The sequence below is a fragment of the Colletes latitarsis genome, chromosome 9, assembly GCF_051014445.1.
Source record: "Colletes latitarsis isolate SP2378_abdomen chromosome 9, iyColLati1, whole genome shotgun sequence".
Classification (NCBI taxonomy): domain Eukaryota; kingdom Metazoa; phylum Arthropoda; class Insecta; order Hymenoptera; family Colletidae; genus Colletes; species Colletes latitarsis.
The window spans coordinates 21950499-21967419 of record NC_135142.1 but is presented as its reverse complement, the minus strand read 5'-3'; the positions used below and the strand labels follow the sequence as shown (position 1 = coordinate 21967419).

General features: G+C 38.8%; 1 protein-coding gene across 2 annotated transcripts in view; it reads right to left on the bottom strand.

Annotated features, from left to right (window-relative positions):
* The window catches only part of Dad (Daughters against dpp), an 84403-nt gene that overhangs the window by 57395 nt on the left and 10087 nt on the right, over positions 1-16921 (bottom strand). For both annotated transcript variants that reach the window (XM_076772165.1, XM_076772164.1), the window contains exon 3: positions 4858-4908. In XM_076772165.1, the coding sequence (XP_076628280.1) occupies positions 4858-4908 (51 nt within the window). The remainder of the gene's footprint in view (positions 1-4857; positions 4909-16921) is intronic.

Sequence of the window (16921 nt, the reverse complement as noted above, 5' to 3'; positions counted from 1 at the left end):
CCGTTAATTGCGCCCCTGGTTCATAGTCCGCTGGTTCACGGACTGCTGGTTCGAGTTTCATGAACGAAGAAATTTCTCCTATTTCCCGGGTGAATGCAACAAGTGGCGATGCGCGGTCTTTTATCTCCTCTGCTTCATCGTGGTGGCCCAGTTTCTTTCTCCGAGCATAAATCTACGACGGCTACATCTGCTGGCTCGTGAGAGACAAACTCTCATAATGAATTTCTTTCTTCCGAGAACCACTTTTTTCCCTACCACCGTTTACACGGATGACGAACACTCCTAACAATCTGATTTTATCGTGATAATATCGCTACCGGCGAGACCGTGTTTTTCTCGAACAACGATTTCTCGTTGTCAACGATACTTTTAACGCTTCGTAACAGCTCCATCGAGCCATCGTTTTATAGTTCTCCATAAAATTCACGTACAAACAAGCCAGGTCTTCCTAATTATTCGTGTTAATTGGTCTTACAGATGGAACTATTTTTAAATCTAATTTGAAACGTAAATCTTTAGTAGAATTAGTATTATCTATATTTCAGGGAGCAAGACGATGTTGACTAAACGGTTTACGTAACGCGTACATTTCGTGAAAGTATTTTGTATCGTAGGTAGCTACTTTCTCGTTGCATCATTTACCGATTCATCGTACTTCGGCAATAAAACCTACTAATGACTTTCCTCTTCCTACGAGGCCTTTTGTAACCTCAAAAAATTCCACAGCATAGTTTAGCTTTTACAATTTGTCGAGAAACGGAGCTTGGAAGCCATTGTTGCTCTTAGCTCTTCCTAACGGTCTGGTACGAACTTTTTTTTTATTATTCTGATGTTTCTTGTCCACCGTGGAAGTAGGTACCGTGTATTATGAAATATCCTGTACACGTGTGCTCCAAGTATAGACACGCGTATGTATTAGCATCGTCGTCGAGCACACGGTTCTTGTAGCCGCGGGCGCTGTATTATTTCGTCATATCAAGCTTCGCGCGAACGGTGCCATCTTGCGTACGTCATCGTGGGATTTCAAAGAAACGCGAGTGTGTGTATTAATTGCTTACGGTGTACTGTGATTTGCATCCTCGCCGCGCGCGATTTATGATCGCGAAATCGGAGGAGCGCGATGAATAGAACCGCGCTCGGAACAATAGTATAATTTCATTAAGCGTTCGGAAACAAAGCGTCGCGCTGACGAAAGAAAATACAAGTTCGCGTTTTACTGCATCGTCGGACAATTAGGATCAGCGGTACTCAACCTGCCTCGTTATTGGAACGAGTAAACTAAAAATCGACGAGTTTAAAATTGTTCCAGTAACCTCAACTTTGATTTTAACAATTTTCAAGGACAAAAATAACGAGTTTAAATTTGCGGTGAAGTAATATTTGAAAAAAAAAGAAAATAGAAAAAGATTCGATCGTATCTGGGTTAATTGAGCAATCAGAAGCGGTCGTTAAAAATGATTTCTGCTTAATATCAGATTTGTATAAAAATTGTTCTAAGAACACTTGATGGCCGGATGAGGATGATTTAGTTCATTCAAAAATTCAAAAATTGTTCCAGTAACTTTAATTTTATTTTAACTTAAACAATTTTCAAGGACAAAAATAACGAGTTTAAATTTGCAGTGAAGTAATATTTGAAAAAAAAACAAGAAAATAGTAGAACAAGATTCGATCGTATAAAAATTGTTCTAAGACCACTCAATGGCCGGATGAGGATGATTTAGTTCATTCAAAAATTCAAAAATTGTTCCAGTAACTTTAATTTTGATTTAATTTAAACAATTTTCAAGGACAAAAATAACGAGTTTAAATTTGCAGAGAAGTAATATTTGGAAAAAAAAAAGAAAATAGAAAAAGATTTGATCGTATCTGGGTTAATTGAGCAATCAGAAGCGGTTGTTAAAAATGATTTCTGGTTAATATCCGATTTGTATAAAAGTCGTTCTAAGACCACTCGATGGCCGGATGAGGATGATTTAGCTGCATTCGAAATTTATTACGCAACCAGTCCGTGAAAGATCGAAACGCCACTCGATGAACGCAAGACGAATCTATCGATGGCTGAAGGGTCTGCGTGCAGTCGTGTTCGTATCGATCCCGAGAACCAGTTTAGAACCAGGCGCAAAAAAGAGAAAAGAAAGAAACGGGGAGGAGCAGTCAGTCAAAATCAAGCACAGGAAACCGAGCCTTGTAAAAGTGATCGTAAAAATAGCACGGAATATAATTTTGCTTGTATTCGAAGATTCGTAGAAAAATATCTGCGAAAGAGGTTTCGAAATCTGCTGGGAACGTCGTGCGATCGACTTTTAGTAAATGTACGTCCGTGTTTATTATTATGAGCGAACAAACACACGGAATTTATTGAAAATTTGATTTTGACGAACGCAAGTTCTAAACATTCTTTCCGACTTATTCAAACATTTTTATTCTTACGAATTCGTTTATCATTATTATTGTTCTTGTTTATTAAAAATCAAACAGTCTCCATGTGGTCAAAATGAACACAGAAATTTAATAATTATCGTTTAGCAATGGAGTCCTCTGTGCTGCGTTTACGAGACTGTCGCGTACAAATTGGAGCACAGAGTTGAAATTTTCTCGATACACGCACGATAAGACCGATCGACTTCCAACGAGCGGATCGATGTTTGTTAGCAGGTCTGCGTCGACCACGGAAACGGCGATACCCTGAAACCTATAGCCATACGGTTCGTTTCAATCAATAAGATCGACTTACAACATGTCCGTTGTAGTTCCAAGATGATCTATTCGTGCGTTAGGCCGGTTCCCAGAGATTTAAAAAATGCGACAATCAGAAGCAAGGAATTTAATTCAATTTGCAGAAACGGAATAAAAAATTAACGAAGACTAACGCGTCTCGATACTTTCCTAAAGATCGCTTTGATACTATTTTGATTAAATAAATAGTTTCGCAAACGAAAAGAAATATTTAAAAATTTGAAATAACGTTTACTTGTATCCAGAATCCTAAAATTATTATCAAACTGTTAAAAAACTCCTCGTGATACGTTTAAATGTAGTCGAATATGAATTTGTGTAAAATTCAAAACGTTGCTTCAAAGGGGGTCCTTGTATTTATAATTTGGTATGGAACTACCGTATCTAGCGACACTTTCTCGATGTTCGCACGATGAACCAGTGTTTTACGTCCACGGTACTTTATTTATCTACTTATTGAATAATATCGCGACACCGGTTTCTCGGTTCGACGCACCTGCGACTACGATAAAAATGACGTCCATAGGCGAGGACAATACCGCATCGGGGACACGTAATAGAACCAGAATACATATTTCTCGAGAAAGAATCGAGCTTCCCAGAAACCGAACTGATCGACTCGACTTTCTCAATTTCAATGAAATTTTAATCGAGCTTTAAAAATTCATCTTTCAGATTTGTATTTCCAATTATTTTTAACTTCTACGAACGTACATTAGAATAACGTGCAGAATTATTAGGTCATGTCGCATGAAATTGTCGATATACGACCACTCGAAGATTGACCGCGATTAATAAAGTGAACATAAAGCAATATATCCGTCGCGTTGTTCGGTAGTTATAACGATATTATACTCTGCAATTTTATTTTCTCATCGAGCCTTTTTTGTTATCGTTTATTTTCTCCGATAGCTGTCAACGAAAGAATAGCAAATACTATTTCTCTATAAATTTCGAGTGAGACTTGCACTCGAGGCAGGTCCAATTGAAATTTTGTTAAATACAAGAATTAGTCTGCCCGTCCATTACTCGTTATTTCTACTTATGTTATTACTACAATATTTACTGGGATGAAAACATTTTATAATTTTTTTTTTAAAGATGTATACTGTAGCAATGTGCAATGAAAAATATACACTCTCTTGTAACGACATATGTAAAACAAAATAACACAGTTGAAAGGTTAAGAACATCGACACAAGTAGAAATAACGAGCAATGGACAGACACGTTAAGCAAGTCGTATTTAACCTTCAACAGGTGACGCGACGTCAAAATGGTGGCGCACGTCTAAGGCATTTATGAATATGTATTCCCCCTACATTCGTCTGAATATTTTATGCCACATAGCAATTGCTCAAAAGTTACTTTTTTGTATAAAGAAACCTTTATTCTTTATCTTTATTTCTTTTTAGTTTGAATTAAAATCTCATACTTGTATTTATATCAATATTGTTTTCTTAACATAACTTTAAACGTTCTGTAAATAGCAGTCTATACTGTTATATAAACCAGGTAACATATTTATTTCTTACGTTACAATATACTGTTAAATTCGAAGATAAAGAATTACAGATTTCAATTTAATTTCTGATGAAAGGATCATACCATGTTTGGAAAATATTAAAATATCATAAAACGATGATGCTAGAATGATTCAAATAATTATACCCATAAGATAGACAGCTATTTAAAGATGTGTCTAACTGACATTAAGTCATCGTTCGTGGTATTGAAACGATACGTCACTAATTGAAAATTAATTGAACGCGCCATATGTATTCAAAACCAATTTTCTCGTAAACGAAGAGTCGTACGAAATCATTTTATTCCAAATTCTCGTTTCGCTTTTTCCTGTAAAGTGACCAACGAAGAGAAACAAAGACGCGTTACTATTCACGTTATTATTTGTAACCTTGTTTATGGTTGGACGACGCGATACGCGCTAAAGACCGATCTCCGAAGCTCGCATGGCAAACGTTCGCGAGCAATAAATATGACTTATCGCTCCAACGATTGCGTGGATGCATTCCATGCATTCGCGTACCCGACCAACATGCATGGAACGCACCCATAAATACACAATTGCGATCGAAACGCTAGAGAGGAAGACACTCACCTTCGGGTCTCAGTCTGTCGGCAATAAGGCAGTACGGGGGTGGCGGCGACTCTGAAACAAGAACCGGAAATGGCAATTGAGTAACACAGAATTTCTTGAAAAGCGTTTCTGAAACCGTAGTTCCCCTTCGAAACTACATAAATAAATTTTTAACTATGTGGAAACCAACAATGAAACGCTGGAACTATCAAAGCAGTCAAAATTACCTAATTTCTAATCAAACTTGTAAAAAATTTACTCGACTGAATTCATGAAAATTTATTTTCTATAAGAGATTCAATAAACACTTATTTCCAGTGTATTATACATTTCTTCACGCAATCTTCTTCAAAAATATCAGATCCCCTTGCATAGGAACTGATTAAATAATTATACAGGGTGTTCGGCCACACCTGGGAAAAATTTTAATGAGGGATTATAGAGGCCAAAATAAGACGAAAATCAAGAATACCAATTTGTTGATGGAAGCTTCGTTAAAAAGATATTAACAATTAAATTCAAAAATTTCAAATCGTTCTGGAAAAATTATTTTCGGTTGCGGGGGTCAATTACAATCATGTTTGGTCATTAGACATACCCTCGAAATTCTACCCACTTTCGAGAAAAAAATTCGAAAAGGTGTGAAATTTTTCGACGGAAAAAAAAATTTCAAATCGTTTTGGAAAAATTATTTTCGGTTGCGGGGGTCAATTACAATAATTTTTGGTTAATAGACATACCCTCGAAATCCTATCCACTTTCGAGAAAAAAATTCGAAAAGGTATGAAATTTTTCGACGGAAAAAAAAAATTTCAAATCGTTTTGAAAAAATTATTTTCGGTTGCGGGGGTCAATTACAATAATTTTTGGTAAATAGACATACCCCCGAAATCCTGCGCATTTTCGAGAAAAAAAATTCAGTACGGGTGAAACTATAAATGTTAATAACTTTTTAACGAAGTCTCAATCAACAAATTAGTATTCTTGATTTTCGTCTTATTTTGGCCTCTAGAATCTTCCATTAAAATTTTTCCCAGGTGGCCTAACACCCTGTATAAATACACTATAATTGTCGGTGGTTCTAGCGTTAAAATACAATTGTTACCGCGACGAGACGTGGAAGAATAATTAATATCTACAAATAGACAATGTATTTAATTATAATCGGTTACGTGAGAAGTAACACCGAGTACCTGAAAAGGCATCAGGCTCTCCATCCCTGGCCAAGCCTAAAACGAACCGAAGACATTCATCAACGGCGCCAGCACGAACGCGCGATGAATCTATTTTTGCGGGGAATCTCGTTACGCCGTTCGCGTCCCGATTACCGATTCGATCCAAAACGGATCCGCGACGGTCGAGAAGGAACGAAGGGAATCCGTCCCAAGGCTCCGTTTTCGATTAAGTGGAATTAATGGGAATCGCGACGGGCAACGAAACGTAGCTGGCGCGCGATGGCCGGTCGAGGAGCCGTGCTCCAAAAGCGGCGGATTTTATTATTGGCGCACCGGGTGAAACCGGTACGTGGTTTTCCATCCTTTTACGTATCGCGTTTAACGCAAAGAGGACAAATTGTGCCGCGAATATCGCGAACGTCAAGGTAAAACGTGGCGCTTAAGAACGCGGGACGTCGAGATTCTCAAGGAACAGGCGACGCGATTAGGCCAGGCGAAGGCGCTTTGGCAACACCAGAGAAACGGGTTAATTGGTTCTTTTTTGCTTGGAAAGAATTCCTCGACGAATTTGTACATCGAATGTAACGCAACGATCTAGGAGTGTTGCAAATTTTATTACACTTTAGCAGCTAGCTTTTAAAACACTCTAAGTTACCAATGGATTTACGAATTAAACGTAAGTTATTCGTGGATGTGAATCGTCCATCTTTGGTAACAGAGGCTACAGGCCTGTACGTGTCGACCAGTGTATAGAGAACAGTGACCATAACGCCTATAGTAACCTCCTGGTCCGAGGACCCTGAACTTGATCTACCCCCTAACCACTAACTGGGGATTTATTGGATACGGAATTAACCCTATCGTCGTTATTCGAGTCATTAATTTTTTGTGGTCCCATGGGCATCGTATTTCATTCGAGAAACTATGTCAAGTCCACGTCGATATAGAATTTTAACATTTCGATTAAACAATCTGATTAACACCGATATCGGGTCAACTTGTGTTCGATCAGCGACAACGCTTAAAATTATTCCACGCAAGAAAAACGTACAGATTGTCCAGTATGTCCCTTCATTTTTATTTATAAATTTTTCTGAAAATTTTTCATCGACCTGAAAATCGATTTTTGATCACAGGTCGTTTCGAGCCACCGTAGAGTTACGCGAGCCCGAACTTTCTCGCGAGTATAAATAAATATATTAAAAGCACTATTTCAAGGAACGTCCTCGTTCTTACGTAATTTACCGGTAGTAGACGACGCGCCTTTTGCTACATTTCTCTTTTAACGTAGCGTCTCGTTATTGGAAACAAAGTTATTAACGTCGGATTATTTTCAGCGCTGCCTATTAATAAATGCTGTAACGTCGACGCTAATTGCATTAATCTGGCGATGATCGTGTTGTAACGAGACGAGCAACGACGAGCAGTTATCGCTATTGAATATCGAAAAAATAATTTATAAATACATATATACGTGGAAAGTTGATAGTATATTACTAAAAAAAGAAATTCTGCCTACAAGATAAGTCGTATAAAAAGCATGCACTCAAATTCGAACGATAGATAATCAATGGAACGAAAAAGCAACGTATTCATTCGCGACGAAATTTCTGTCTGGATATGAATTTTGCCCTTCTTTGCTCAAGTAATACATATTACGGGAAAGAGTGTCTGCTTCTGAAACGGCGACACCGACGCGACGACGTATCAATTAAAATTAAATGTCTGACTCATTGTTCGTTTGAAACTCTGCACCGAGCGTCTGAGCTTCTCTGGTTTGCCAAAACACGGTGACCTTGCTTACCATTACCTCGCCTATGAATGGTAGGCTAAAAGCTGTATGGCAATGGCCGTTATGGATACAAGCAGACAGAGAACCGACCATTCGCGATCTACGATCGACGATTCCGTCCAAAAATCGCTCGAAATCTATGGAAAAAGGGCCCTAGAAAATACAATCATGTCTCTAATAAAATATATGTTATTTCGGGCTTGTAACTTCACATAAAACAGTTTATAAAAATAAATTGTAGTATCGTACGGATTTTGAGTGGAAAAATTTCTCATGTGATTTCGAACAGTTTCGAATTTTAAATATATACTTTAACTTAATTTTATTACCGGTAAATATTTACTCGCGTAACCAAATTAGATAAGTTTCGCGACTCTGTTTTAATTATTGATGTATTCTATGTGCCGTGTACGAGAGATAACTAGAGAGATAAATATTCAATATTTCATAGATGGTTTCTTTTCTTCGACTTAAGTGGATTTACTGCTGAATGAAAATTAAGATAGAGCATACACAACAAACTTCGTATGTTTTTGAGATAATGAACACCTTACGGTCGGTTAGTATTCATGATTCGGATACGTATTTTTCTAATAAATTGCATTACGGTCTTCTCGAAGATACGTATAGATACAGTATTATCTCGATCCTGAAATAAAATCCCTTCATCCATTAATTTTAATGTCGGTATGAAGAATTAGTAGAGTGCCAAAGTGTTGAAAGTGTAGTCATCTTTTGAGATATTAATAGAAATAGAATAGCGTATACAATGGGTACTCAAATATGTCTGGACCAACTTTCTCGTTTAAACGAATATTGAAAATTTCGATAATAAATAGGACAAATATAACATCAATGACTATTATGTCTTTGTTTATTAATTAGTTCTTTATCAAAAATATGATATCTTGATTATACTCGCTTTCACACTGAAAGAATTTAGGACTAGGTTAAGAACTTTTTTGCACAATTTAAATTTAAAAAAAAAAAAATAGATTATCGACAGAGCAGCTGGTAACAAGCTAATTTTGCAATAAAGTTTCGAAAGACGTAGTTGCAATTTCGGACGATCGTTAGTTTCGTCGAGTTTGCAAATAAGTCACATTAAAGCGATGTATGGCGATCGCTGGAAAATACAATCGCGATGCAAAACAGGAAACATTATTATGTATAAGTAGAAAATAAACTGTCAACGATAAGAAACGTGGTGCTAGTGCGACAATTTGCGTAACGACACCGTCTGCCCGATAATAATCGATTTATCGGAGTGAATTATTAACAGCTCCGCGATATTCGAATACCGACGAAGGCGAAAAAACAGATAAAGACAACACGTCTGTGCCGCGTTGCGAAAACAAGGCGCCACCGCGAACGCGATTCACCTTCGATAAATGTCGACGAACGCTACAACCGCGTTTCTACGGCTATAAAATGCTTGATCATAATGTTTACGATAGAAAATCGTATACGGATCTCCGCGTACATGCCTATAAAGTATCGCCAACTCGCAAAACCGTACGAGCCACGATGCACCGTTCCACGTGGCATTAATAAATAATTTAATTTCCTCGACAAACCAGTTTCGTCGTTTTATCCTCGTAATTTAACGTACGAGACGTTTGGATTGAAACAAATGGTATTCCAACAATCGAGGGACGATCATCGTGCAATAACAAATCGAAAATGTTGAATGAAATCTTTTTACGTGGCCTTCCGTTATCAAGAAAAACAGCTATTCTAATAGAAATAACCTTAGAAGGTAACGGTCTTATCTATATTTACTAAACCGTTCTAATCAAATACAGTATCTTCGTATATTTCTTCATCCTCAGAAACTATTTCTGACTCGATGGGAATCGAACGTGCAACGTAAGACCTGAACAAAGATAAAAAGAAAACTGACTAGACGGTGACATTGAAATCGAAGCAGTGAAATCACGTACGCGTGACAACGGCCGTCAAAGTGGTAACGTGCATATTACATCAGAATTCGAAAAAAATAACGAAAATCTGAATTTCTACAAAAAGTTTGTAGAACCCCTCACGGCGTTTCATCTAGTTTGAATACCACTGCGCTAGACAATAGAGCTAGAATACCGTCGAACCGATTCCTGAAAACTACCTGTGGATGCGGCTCGTTCGACCGGTATCTCTTCGTTTCTCGGAAGCATGCTCTCTATTCCGAGGCCCTAAATGCCGCGCGGTGGAAAACGTCGTGAGGCGAAACCTAAAATGCAACGAGTCGATTCCGGCGCGCGTGATCGTGAACGCGGCGGCACTGGGCTGGCGGATAGCCTGGGAGAAGCCGGTACTGTGCATTCGTGGTGTTCGGTTCTGTTCGGTTCGGTCAGCTCGTCGGCTAATGCCGACTGGCCTCGACAATTAGCTGGCGCCAGCAATGACACGCAGCGGCGCCGGGCCGTTCTCCCCTCCCCGGTACGCTCACCGCGATTCCCCCTTCCCCTTGGCAACCGCTCCCGCCAACGGCGCTCGACTGTCCCGTCTCTCCCGCGCCAATGCGCTTCGCTGTCCCCCGCGCGTCCCTCGCCGGCAGACCCAGCCTAACCGCACATGTTCCACGGCGCCCCGTCCTCAAACCATCTCTTACCCCCTCCGCCACCCCCCCAACCGACTAACACACACGGCTCGATCTTTCTTTTCTCTCGTTGTCCGCATCTTTCTCTTCTATTTCGCCTCTCCTACGTTTCTTCCTCTCTTTCCTTCTCCTTGGCAGGCCGCGACTCGCCCAATATACGCTTTATTTTTAGATTCATTTCCTTCTGACCATAACTTTGATTGTGCGGCTATTGGTAAATGCCGTTCGATGGCGTCCCCCCTCGGCCCGTCTCCACCCCGTCGCCCCTCGACGCATCGACTGTCCCGACGACTGTTTCTTCGCGATTCTTTGCTCCCCGTTTTCGGTCTCTTTTTATCTCCCTTTTCCGCGCGCATGCCTCTCCTTGAATCCCCCCGCGCTGCCCACACTCTGTTGACTCTCTTTCTTGACGCGTCGTCTATTCAGTCGTTCCACGGACGACATTCTTCTCGCGTTATTTCTCATTCTCTTTCCCCAAATGCGCCCCGTCGGCCCTGCTCTCGCGTGCGTACGTGTGCGCGCTGGCGCGACCGACCGCCGCGCTATTATTAGACGTGGAAACCTCAGCGTGGAATCTGAAGGATCTACTGTATTTTCCTGTATGGAGAGCTTCGTTTCACCGAATTCCCGGCCGCGATTCCGGCCCACATACAAACTTGGACACATTTTAGTAGTGATCGGATATAGAAATTTTGGATTCGTTCGTTAACTAGCCATTGCCCGCGGCTACGCTCCTGTGGATATCGTTTTGGTTAGGTTTCGCTAACTGGCAATTGTTCTTTAAGCAGTTTTGGACAAACTGTGAGCGTACGATGTGAAATATATTAAGAAAAATGACTACATACTATAATCAATAAATGTATACATGAAATACATCTATGACTTATGTTCCATCAGGTTCGAAAGGATTACACAACCTATTAACATGCTGACTGCCATGGTGGTCACTGATGACCGGCACTTCAAGTTTACATGTTTTAAAATCGTTTACAATAATAGTTAGACTATTAGACTAGAAAATTAACGATTAATAGCATAATTTAATGCAATGATTGACTGCATTTGATCATACTAGCCCCTGTATGCGCAATGCCAGGTAATCTAATCTTAATCTCTTCTAATGTGAGTTACGATGTGTCACATCCAAAAGCACTTAGTATAAAGGAAATGAATATTTTTAATTTACAACAACCAAAGCACGTACCTAGTAAAGAAAATCTATGTGTATTTCAACAATGTTAACAAAAATTACAAACAAATCTAAATTTAATATTTGGTAGAATTTACTGCACCACACCCATTGCCAATTGATTCGACATACTTTTCGGTATACTCATTGGACATTTGTGTCCATTGTACAAGCAACGCCATTTTTGATTGATTTTTGTTTGCAATGTGACGTTGCCAAATTCTAATTTCTAGATCGTGCTATATATTTTGAATTACATTTAAATTTGGCAACTGTGGTTGTGTTTCGATCACGTTAGACAGTTATAAAGTAACCATTTCCTGACATTTGCGGATTTGTATTTTAATCAATTTCAGTAAGACCGAAACGTGATTAAAATACCTCATTTTTCGTCTTCTTTTATATCCTTCCTTAAAATATATGAATTACTCATATTTTCTACAATAATATTACTAAGGCCAGATGTAATTTCACGTTAGATTTCCGTATTATACATAGTCACTTTAAAAAAAAATTGCTATTAACCTTCCATTAACATTGTCAAACATCGTGCAATATTCTGTAAAATCGAACAAAAGGCAAGAAAACAAAACCGACATATCTATCAAGACTTCCTGATCACGTTCTCACTATGAACAAAAAAAAAATATTTGTTGATTTAATAAGATTGCAAACGTCTGAATGAAATTTAATAAAACCTTATCTGATCAGAGTTTGAATAAAATCAGTTTTGTTCTTCCGATATATATTTATTGCTTGTAAAAATTTTAATAAATACGAAACTATGGCCTGATAAAATAATCCCATAAAACATCCTATAGACAAAATTAGAGACACGATGCGATTTTCAATGCGAGTCGCGGCAGGTCTGAATTTTTCCAAAGAAATTCAAGTCCATGCGCGTCGAGCGATGTTTACCTCGCGCGAGATTTCGATCGGTCGCGATTATCGATAGATCGCATACGGCGCGCCGGAGCATGACGAATCCACGTCGTCGCGAGATTAGGCGCCGCATTAACGCTCTTAAAATTAATATTGCTTAACGTCGCGCAGATATCGGGTTTACGAGTTTTCTCGTAGGCATTCTACGTCCAGAAGGCAAGCCCGTAAAAACGATTAGAGTAATGCTTCCACGATCATTTGTCCAATCTCGTGAACTCGATTTATCGCCGCCGCTGCGTCAGTATCTTTTCTATTGCTTCACGCCTAAATGTCACGACAATCTTTTAAGTACGGTTTTTTTTTTTTATATGTTCGGCGCGCGCTACTGCGTATATCAGCCTACGTCGATTTCATTCAGATAAATGACAAATAGATTTCTTGTACAATAAACAGTCTTCCGAACCAAAAGTTACGGTCGTTGCATGTTTCGGGTACCGTATTATTCGTGAAAATAGACTTTTCCTTTTTTTTCTTTTGCAAAACGCGAACACACTTTGTTTCTTCTGTTGTATACTGACCGGACGAGCAATAAAATACAAATTTATTCAGTAATCCCAGAATCACTGTCTGCAGTATGTTCTTAAGATTATTTACACATGATATTTCATCGTTATTATAGAATACGAAATGAAAAGCGTTCACGGGTACAACGGTCAACTTAGCTACTGATTATTACGAATTATCTGTTTAGATGAATATCTTGATCGTTATTTAATGTCTATAATGTCTGGCGGTACTTCAGAAATATAATTTGTAGGTTTTAACTCTAAAAGCATATTTCAAACTATCCGAGCGGTCAATGTTGAAGCTTCATACTACGAACTCAACACCTAATAATTCTATATCAACATTCAAGCAAGTATTGATTTTATTTTCATAGTAAATTATAAACCGTTTCAACGAAATCGAATATAACATAACGCGATTAGCACGTTGACTATCATGGCGGTCACTGGTGACCAGCGTCTCAAACTAACGACGCGTTTCAAGATTTTGCAACATTAAAATAACAAGTGTACCACTGAATCATCGAACAATTTCTATTCCCGACACTATAATTTGAACAAACGTCGGACATATATACAGACATTTAAAACCAGCATGGCAGACAACGCGATAATTCTGCTTGCTTCGCCCGTTATTTATGGATCGATCTTCCTCGCAACAAGCAATAACGCCGTAATCGATTAACCCATATTCCCCATCGTTGAAATCAAAATTATTTCATCGCGAAACGAAATATCGATCCGTCTTCTCCGCGCGATCTCGAAGTCACGATTCAAGAGCATTAACTTTGCATCATTTCTGCACGACCTGTACTCCACTCAAGTTGGGTAGCATTAGGTTAAATGATTGTCGGGGTTACGTAAAGACGCGTTTTGCTGGCGCCTCTCGTTCCTTCTCTCTCATTCTCTTTCTCTCCTTTTGTCGATAGGACGCGACAGTTTTTTGCGGTTGAATTCATGTCGCCAAGTGAACAGACTGAGACAGTGCGGGGGCAGACTGGGTCGACGCCACAAGAACCGACGAAATTAATAAGTTTTCTGGCTATTTGCAATTTCGGTTAACGTCACAGAACGTATGGATCTAATGCAATTTCGCTATTCTTGTCTCGCGTTTCGCATAAATGCCGGACGCGTGTACGAAAGAAATTTATCCCGGGTATCGTGTAACATTTTCCCGCGTGACATTAATTTCCTGAAAATGCCAGACGATACGAGAAAGAAATTTTGTCGAAATGTTTCGCGATTAGAAATTAAAAATATAATGGATCGATCGAGTAAACGCTGCTAATAAATTTCTATAAAATTATGACCAAATGCTCCAAATTTAAATAACATTTTAAAAATGACCTATGCGTATACAACATAGAAAATTAGTGAGATTAATAGAAACGTGTGCAAAATCAAGAATCATTACAAAACTCTTTTAAGTTTTATACAAGCTGAATTCCTAATAATTTTTATAATTTTTATTAATCCTTAATTTTATTTTTACAGTAAGTTATTCGTCGTTTCGACTGGGCGGAATACGCGCTAAATTGAAACAAGTTTAACCAAGTTTATTGCGATCGACTTTAAATCTTATGCAGCCGATCAGATATGTTGAAATATGTATCTAATCTCTCGATTGTTTCGACCAATGTATGTTTACTTCTTAATAGTAAAAATCCCAGTAAATTATAAGCTACGCATGCTGAGCAGACAGGCTGCATGGGAAGTCTGCTGCTTGAACTAATTACATGATCAAACAACCGTGTCGCTAAAAAAATGTTTGTACAAGCTGCTTGTCTAATAAACATATCACAATATTAAATATATAGTGCCCCTTTCGTTTCTACTATTCGAATAATATCCTCGAATTGTGCAGGGAACATAATTTACTCGAACAGTAAATGCGATAGTTAAATGAAACATTCTCGATTACGAGTCTTTGAAGAACTCTCAGAATTTTTTTCTCGAAAGTGCATAGGATTTCGAGTATATGTCTAATCACCAAAAATGTTTATAGTTGACCCCTGCATATGGAAATAATTTTTTCAGAACGATTTCAACTTTTATAATTTTGTTGAAAAATTTGTCCATTTCCGGAATTTTTTTCTCGAAACTGCGTAGGATTTCGGGAATATGTCTAATCACCAAAAATGTTTATAGTTGACCCCTGCATATGGAAATAATTTTTTCAGAACGATTTGAAATTTTATAATTTTGTCGAAAAATTTGTCCATTTCCGGAATTTTTTTCTCCAAACTGCGTAGGATTTCGGGAATATATCTATTCACCAAAAATGATTGTAATTGACCCCTGCAACTGGGAATAATTTTTTCAGACCGATTTGAAATTTTTTTTTTTCGTCGAAAAATTTGCCCATTTCCGGAATTTTTTTCTCCAAACTGCGTAGGATTTCGGGAATATGTCTATTCACCAAAAATGTTTGTAATTGGTCCCCGCAACTAAAAATAATTTTTTCAGAACGATTTAAAACTTTTCAATTTCGCCATAAAAGTCCAGCCCCTACTCGAATTTTTTTCTCGAAACTGCGTAGAATTTCGGGGATATGTCTATTCACCAAAAATATTTGTAATTGACCCCTGCAATCAAAAATAATTTTTTCAGACCGATTTAAAATTTTTTTTTCGCCGAAAAATTTCTGCAGCTCCCTGTCGACTTTTTTTTTAAAATTCGCTTTTGATTTTTAATAAACACAACCATGGGTAATATAGTAATACAATTTATTAACAGAAAATAAAATCTCTGCGCTTTATTCGTCAACTGTTTCGTATCGACGTCACTGCTGGATGCACGGGGCATCTAATCTCGATCTAATTTCGATCTTCCCAGGTGTTTCACCCGAACACGTATCCCCCAAACATGGGTATAAAAGGAAAATAAGGGTCGCACGGGACGCGCGTTCGACATGCCTGAACGACAGAAAACGTTAATGGCACACTTCGTTACCAATTCTCGTAGCAAAGTAAAACGTCCGCTTTCATCAAAATTTATTACCGCCACGCTCGCCTGAACAGCTACTGAAACGCAATCAAGAACGTTTACACGTATCAACATCGTTCTCTATTCCGTTCTTGTTTCGTTTTGTTGCACAAACAGAGTTCACTTAGAAAGAGTGCAGCCCCGCGCATTGAAACGCAATTTACTGAGTTTATTCGATCCACGGACGCCTGTACAGCCCATTTACCTAGGAGCCCGACCAGCTGGACACCGGCTAATCCTCCTAGCTATCGGTAATAAATTACGGTTTTACATTGACCCGAGCCTTTAGGCTCGTTAGCGTGGTGCGTGCAGGTGACGATTAGCATTTCGTTTGCGGCTCGCTGCCGTTACAATACCAACCTCTCGCGTTTGCTAAATTATTCCCTCGCCACCGAATCGACGCCGGAGGTTCGACACCTCCGAGAGTAAACGACCGGTGATTTAACCGAATCCCTCCTCCTTCTACCACTCCTACCCCTCCAACCCCTCCATCGCCATCGACCACGCGTTCGTACGATTTCACAGGAACGTACGGTAGGTGTTGTACCTGATCGCAAAACGGTTTTATTCACAACCTGTGGCGATTTACGATGTAATTGCGAACAGGTCTACCCCCAGAGACAATAAACGTATCATTGTTTTATCGGAATTCTCTATTTACGATGGTATTTCCCGGGATAATTTACACCCGAATGACCTTACCGGATCTATTACGGCTGGGAATTTACGACAACGACACCTGTCGCCTTAGGTTATTTTAATAACGCCTTCAAGCAACGACGTTCGAATGTTTAAAGGGACGGTTGTTGTACCGACATTATATCCTTAACCAGGAAAATCGACTTTCGTTGTCTTGCGAGTCTCGAAGAATTGGAAAATTGCAAATCATTTGTATCGATT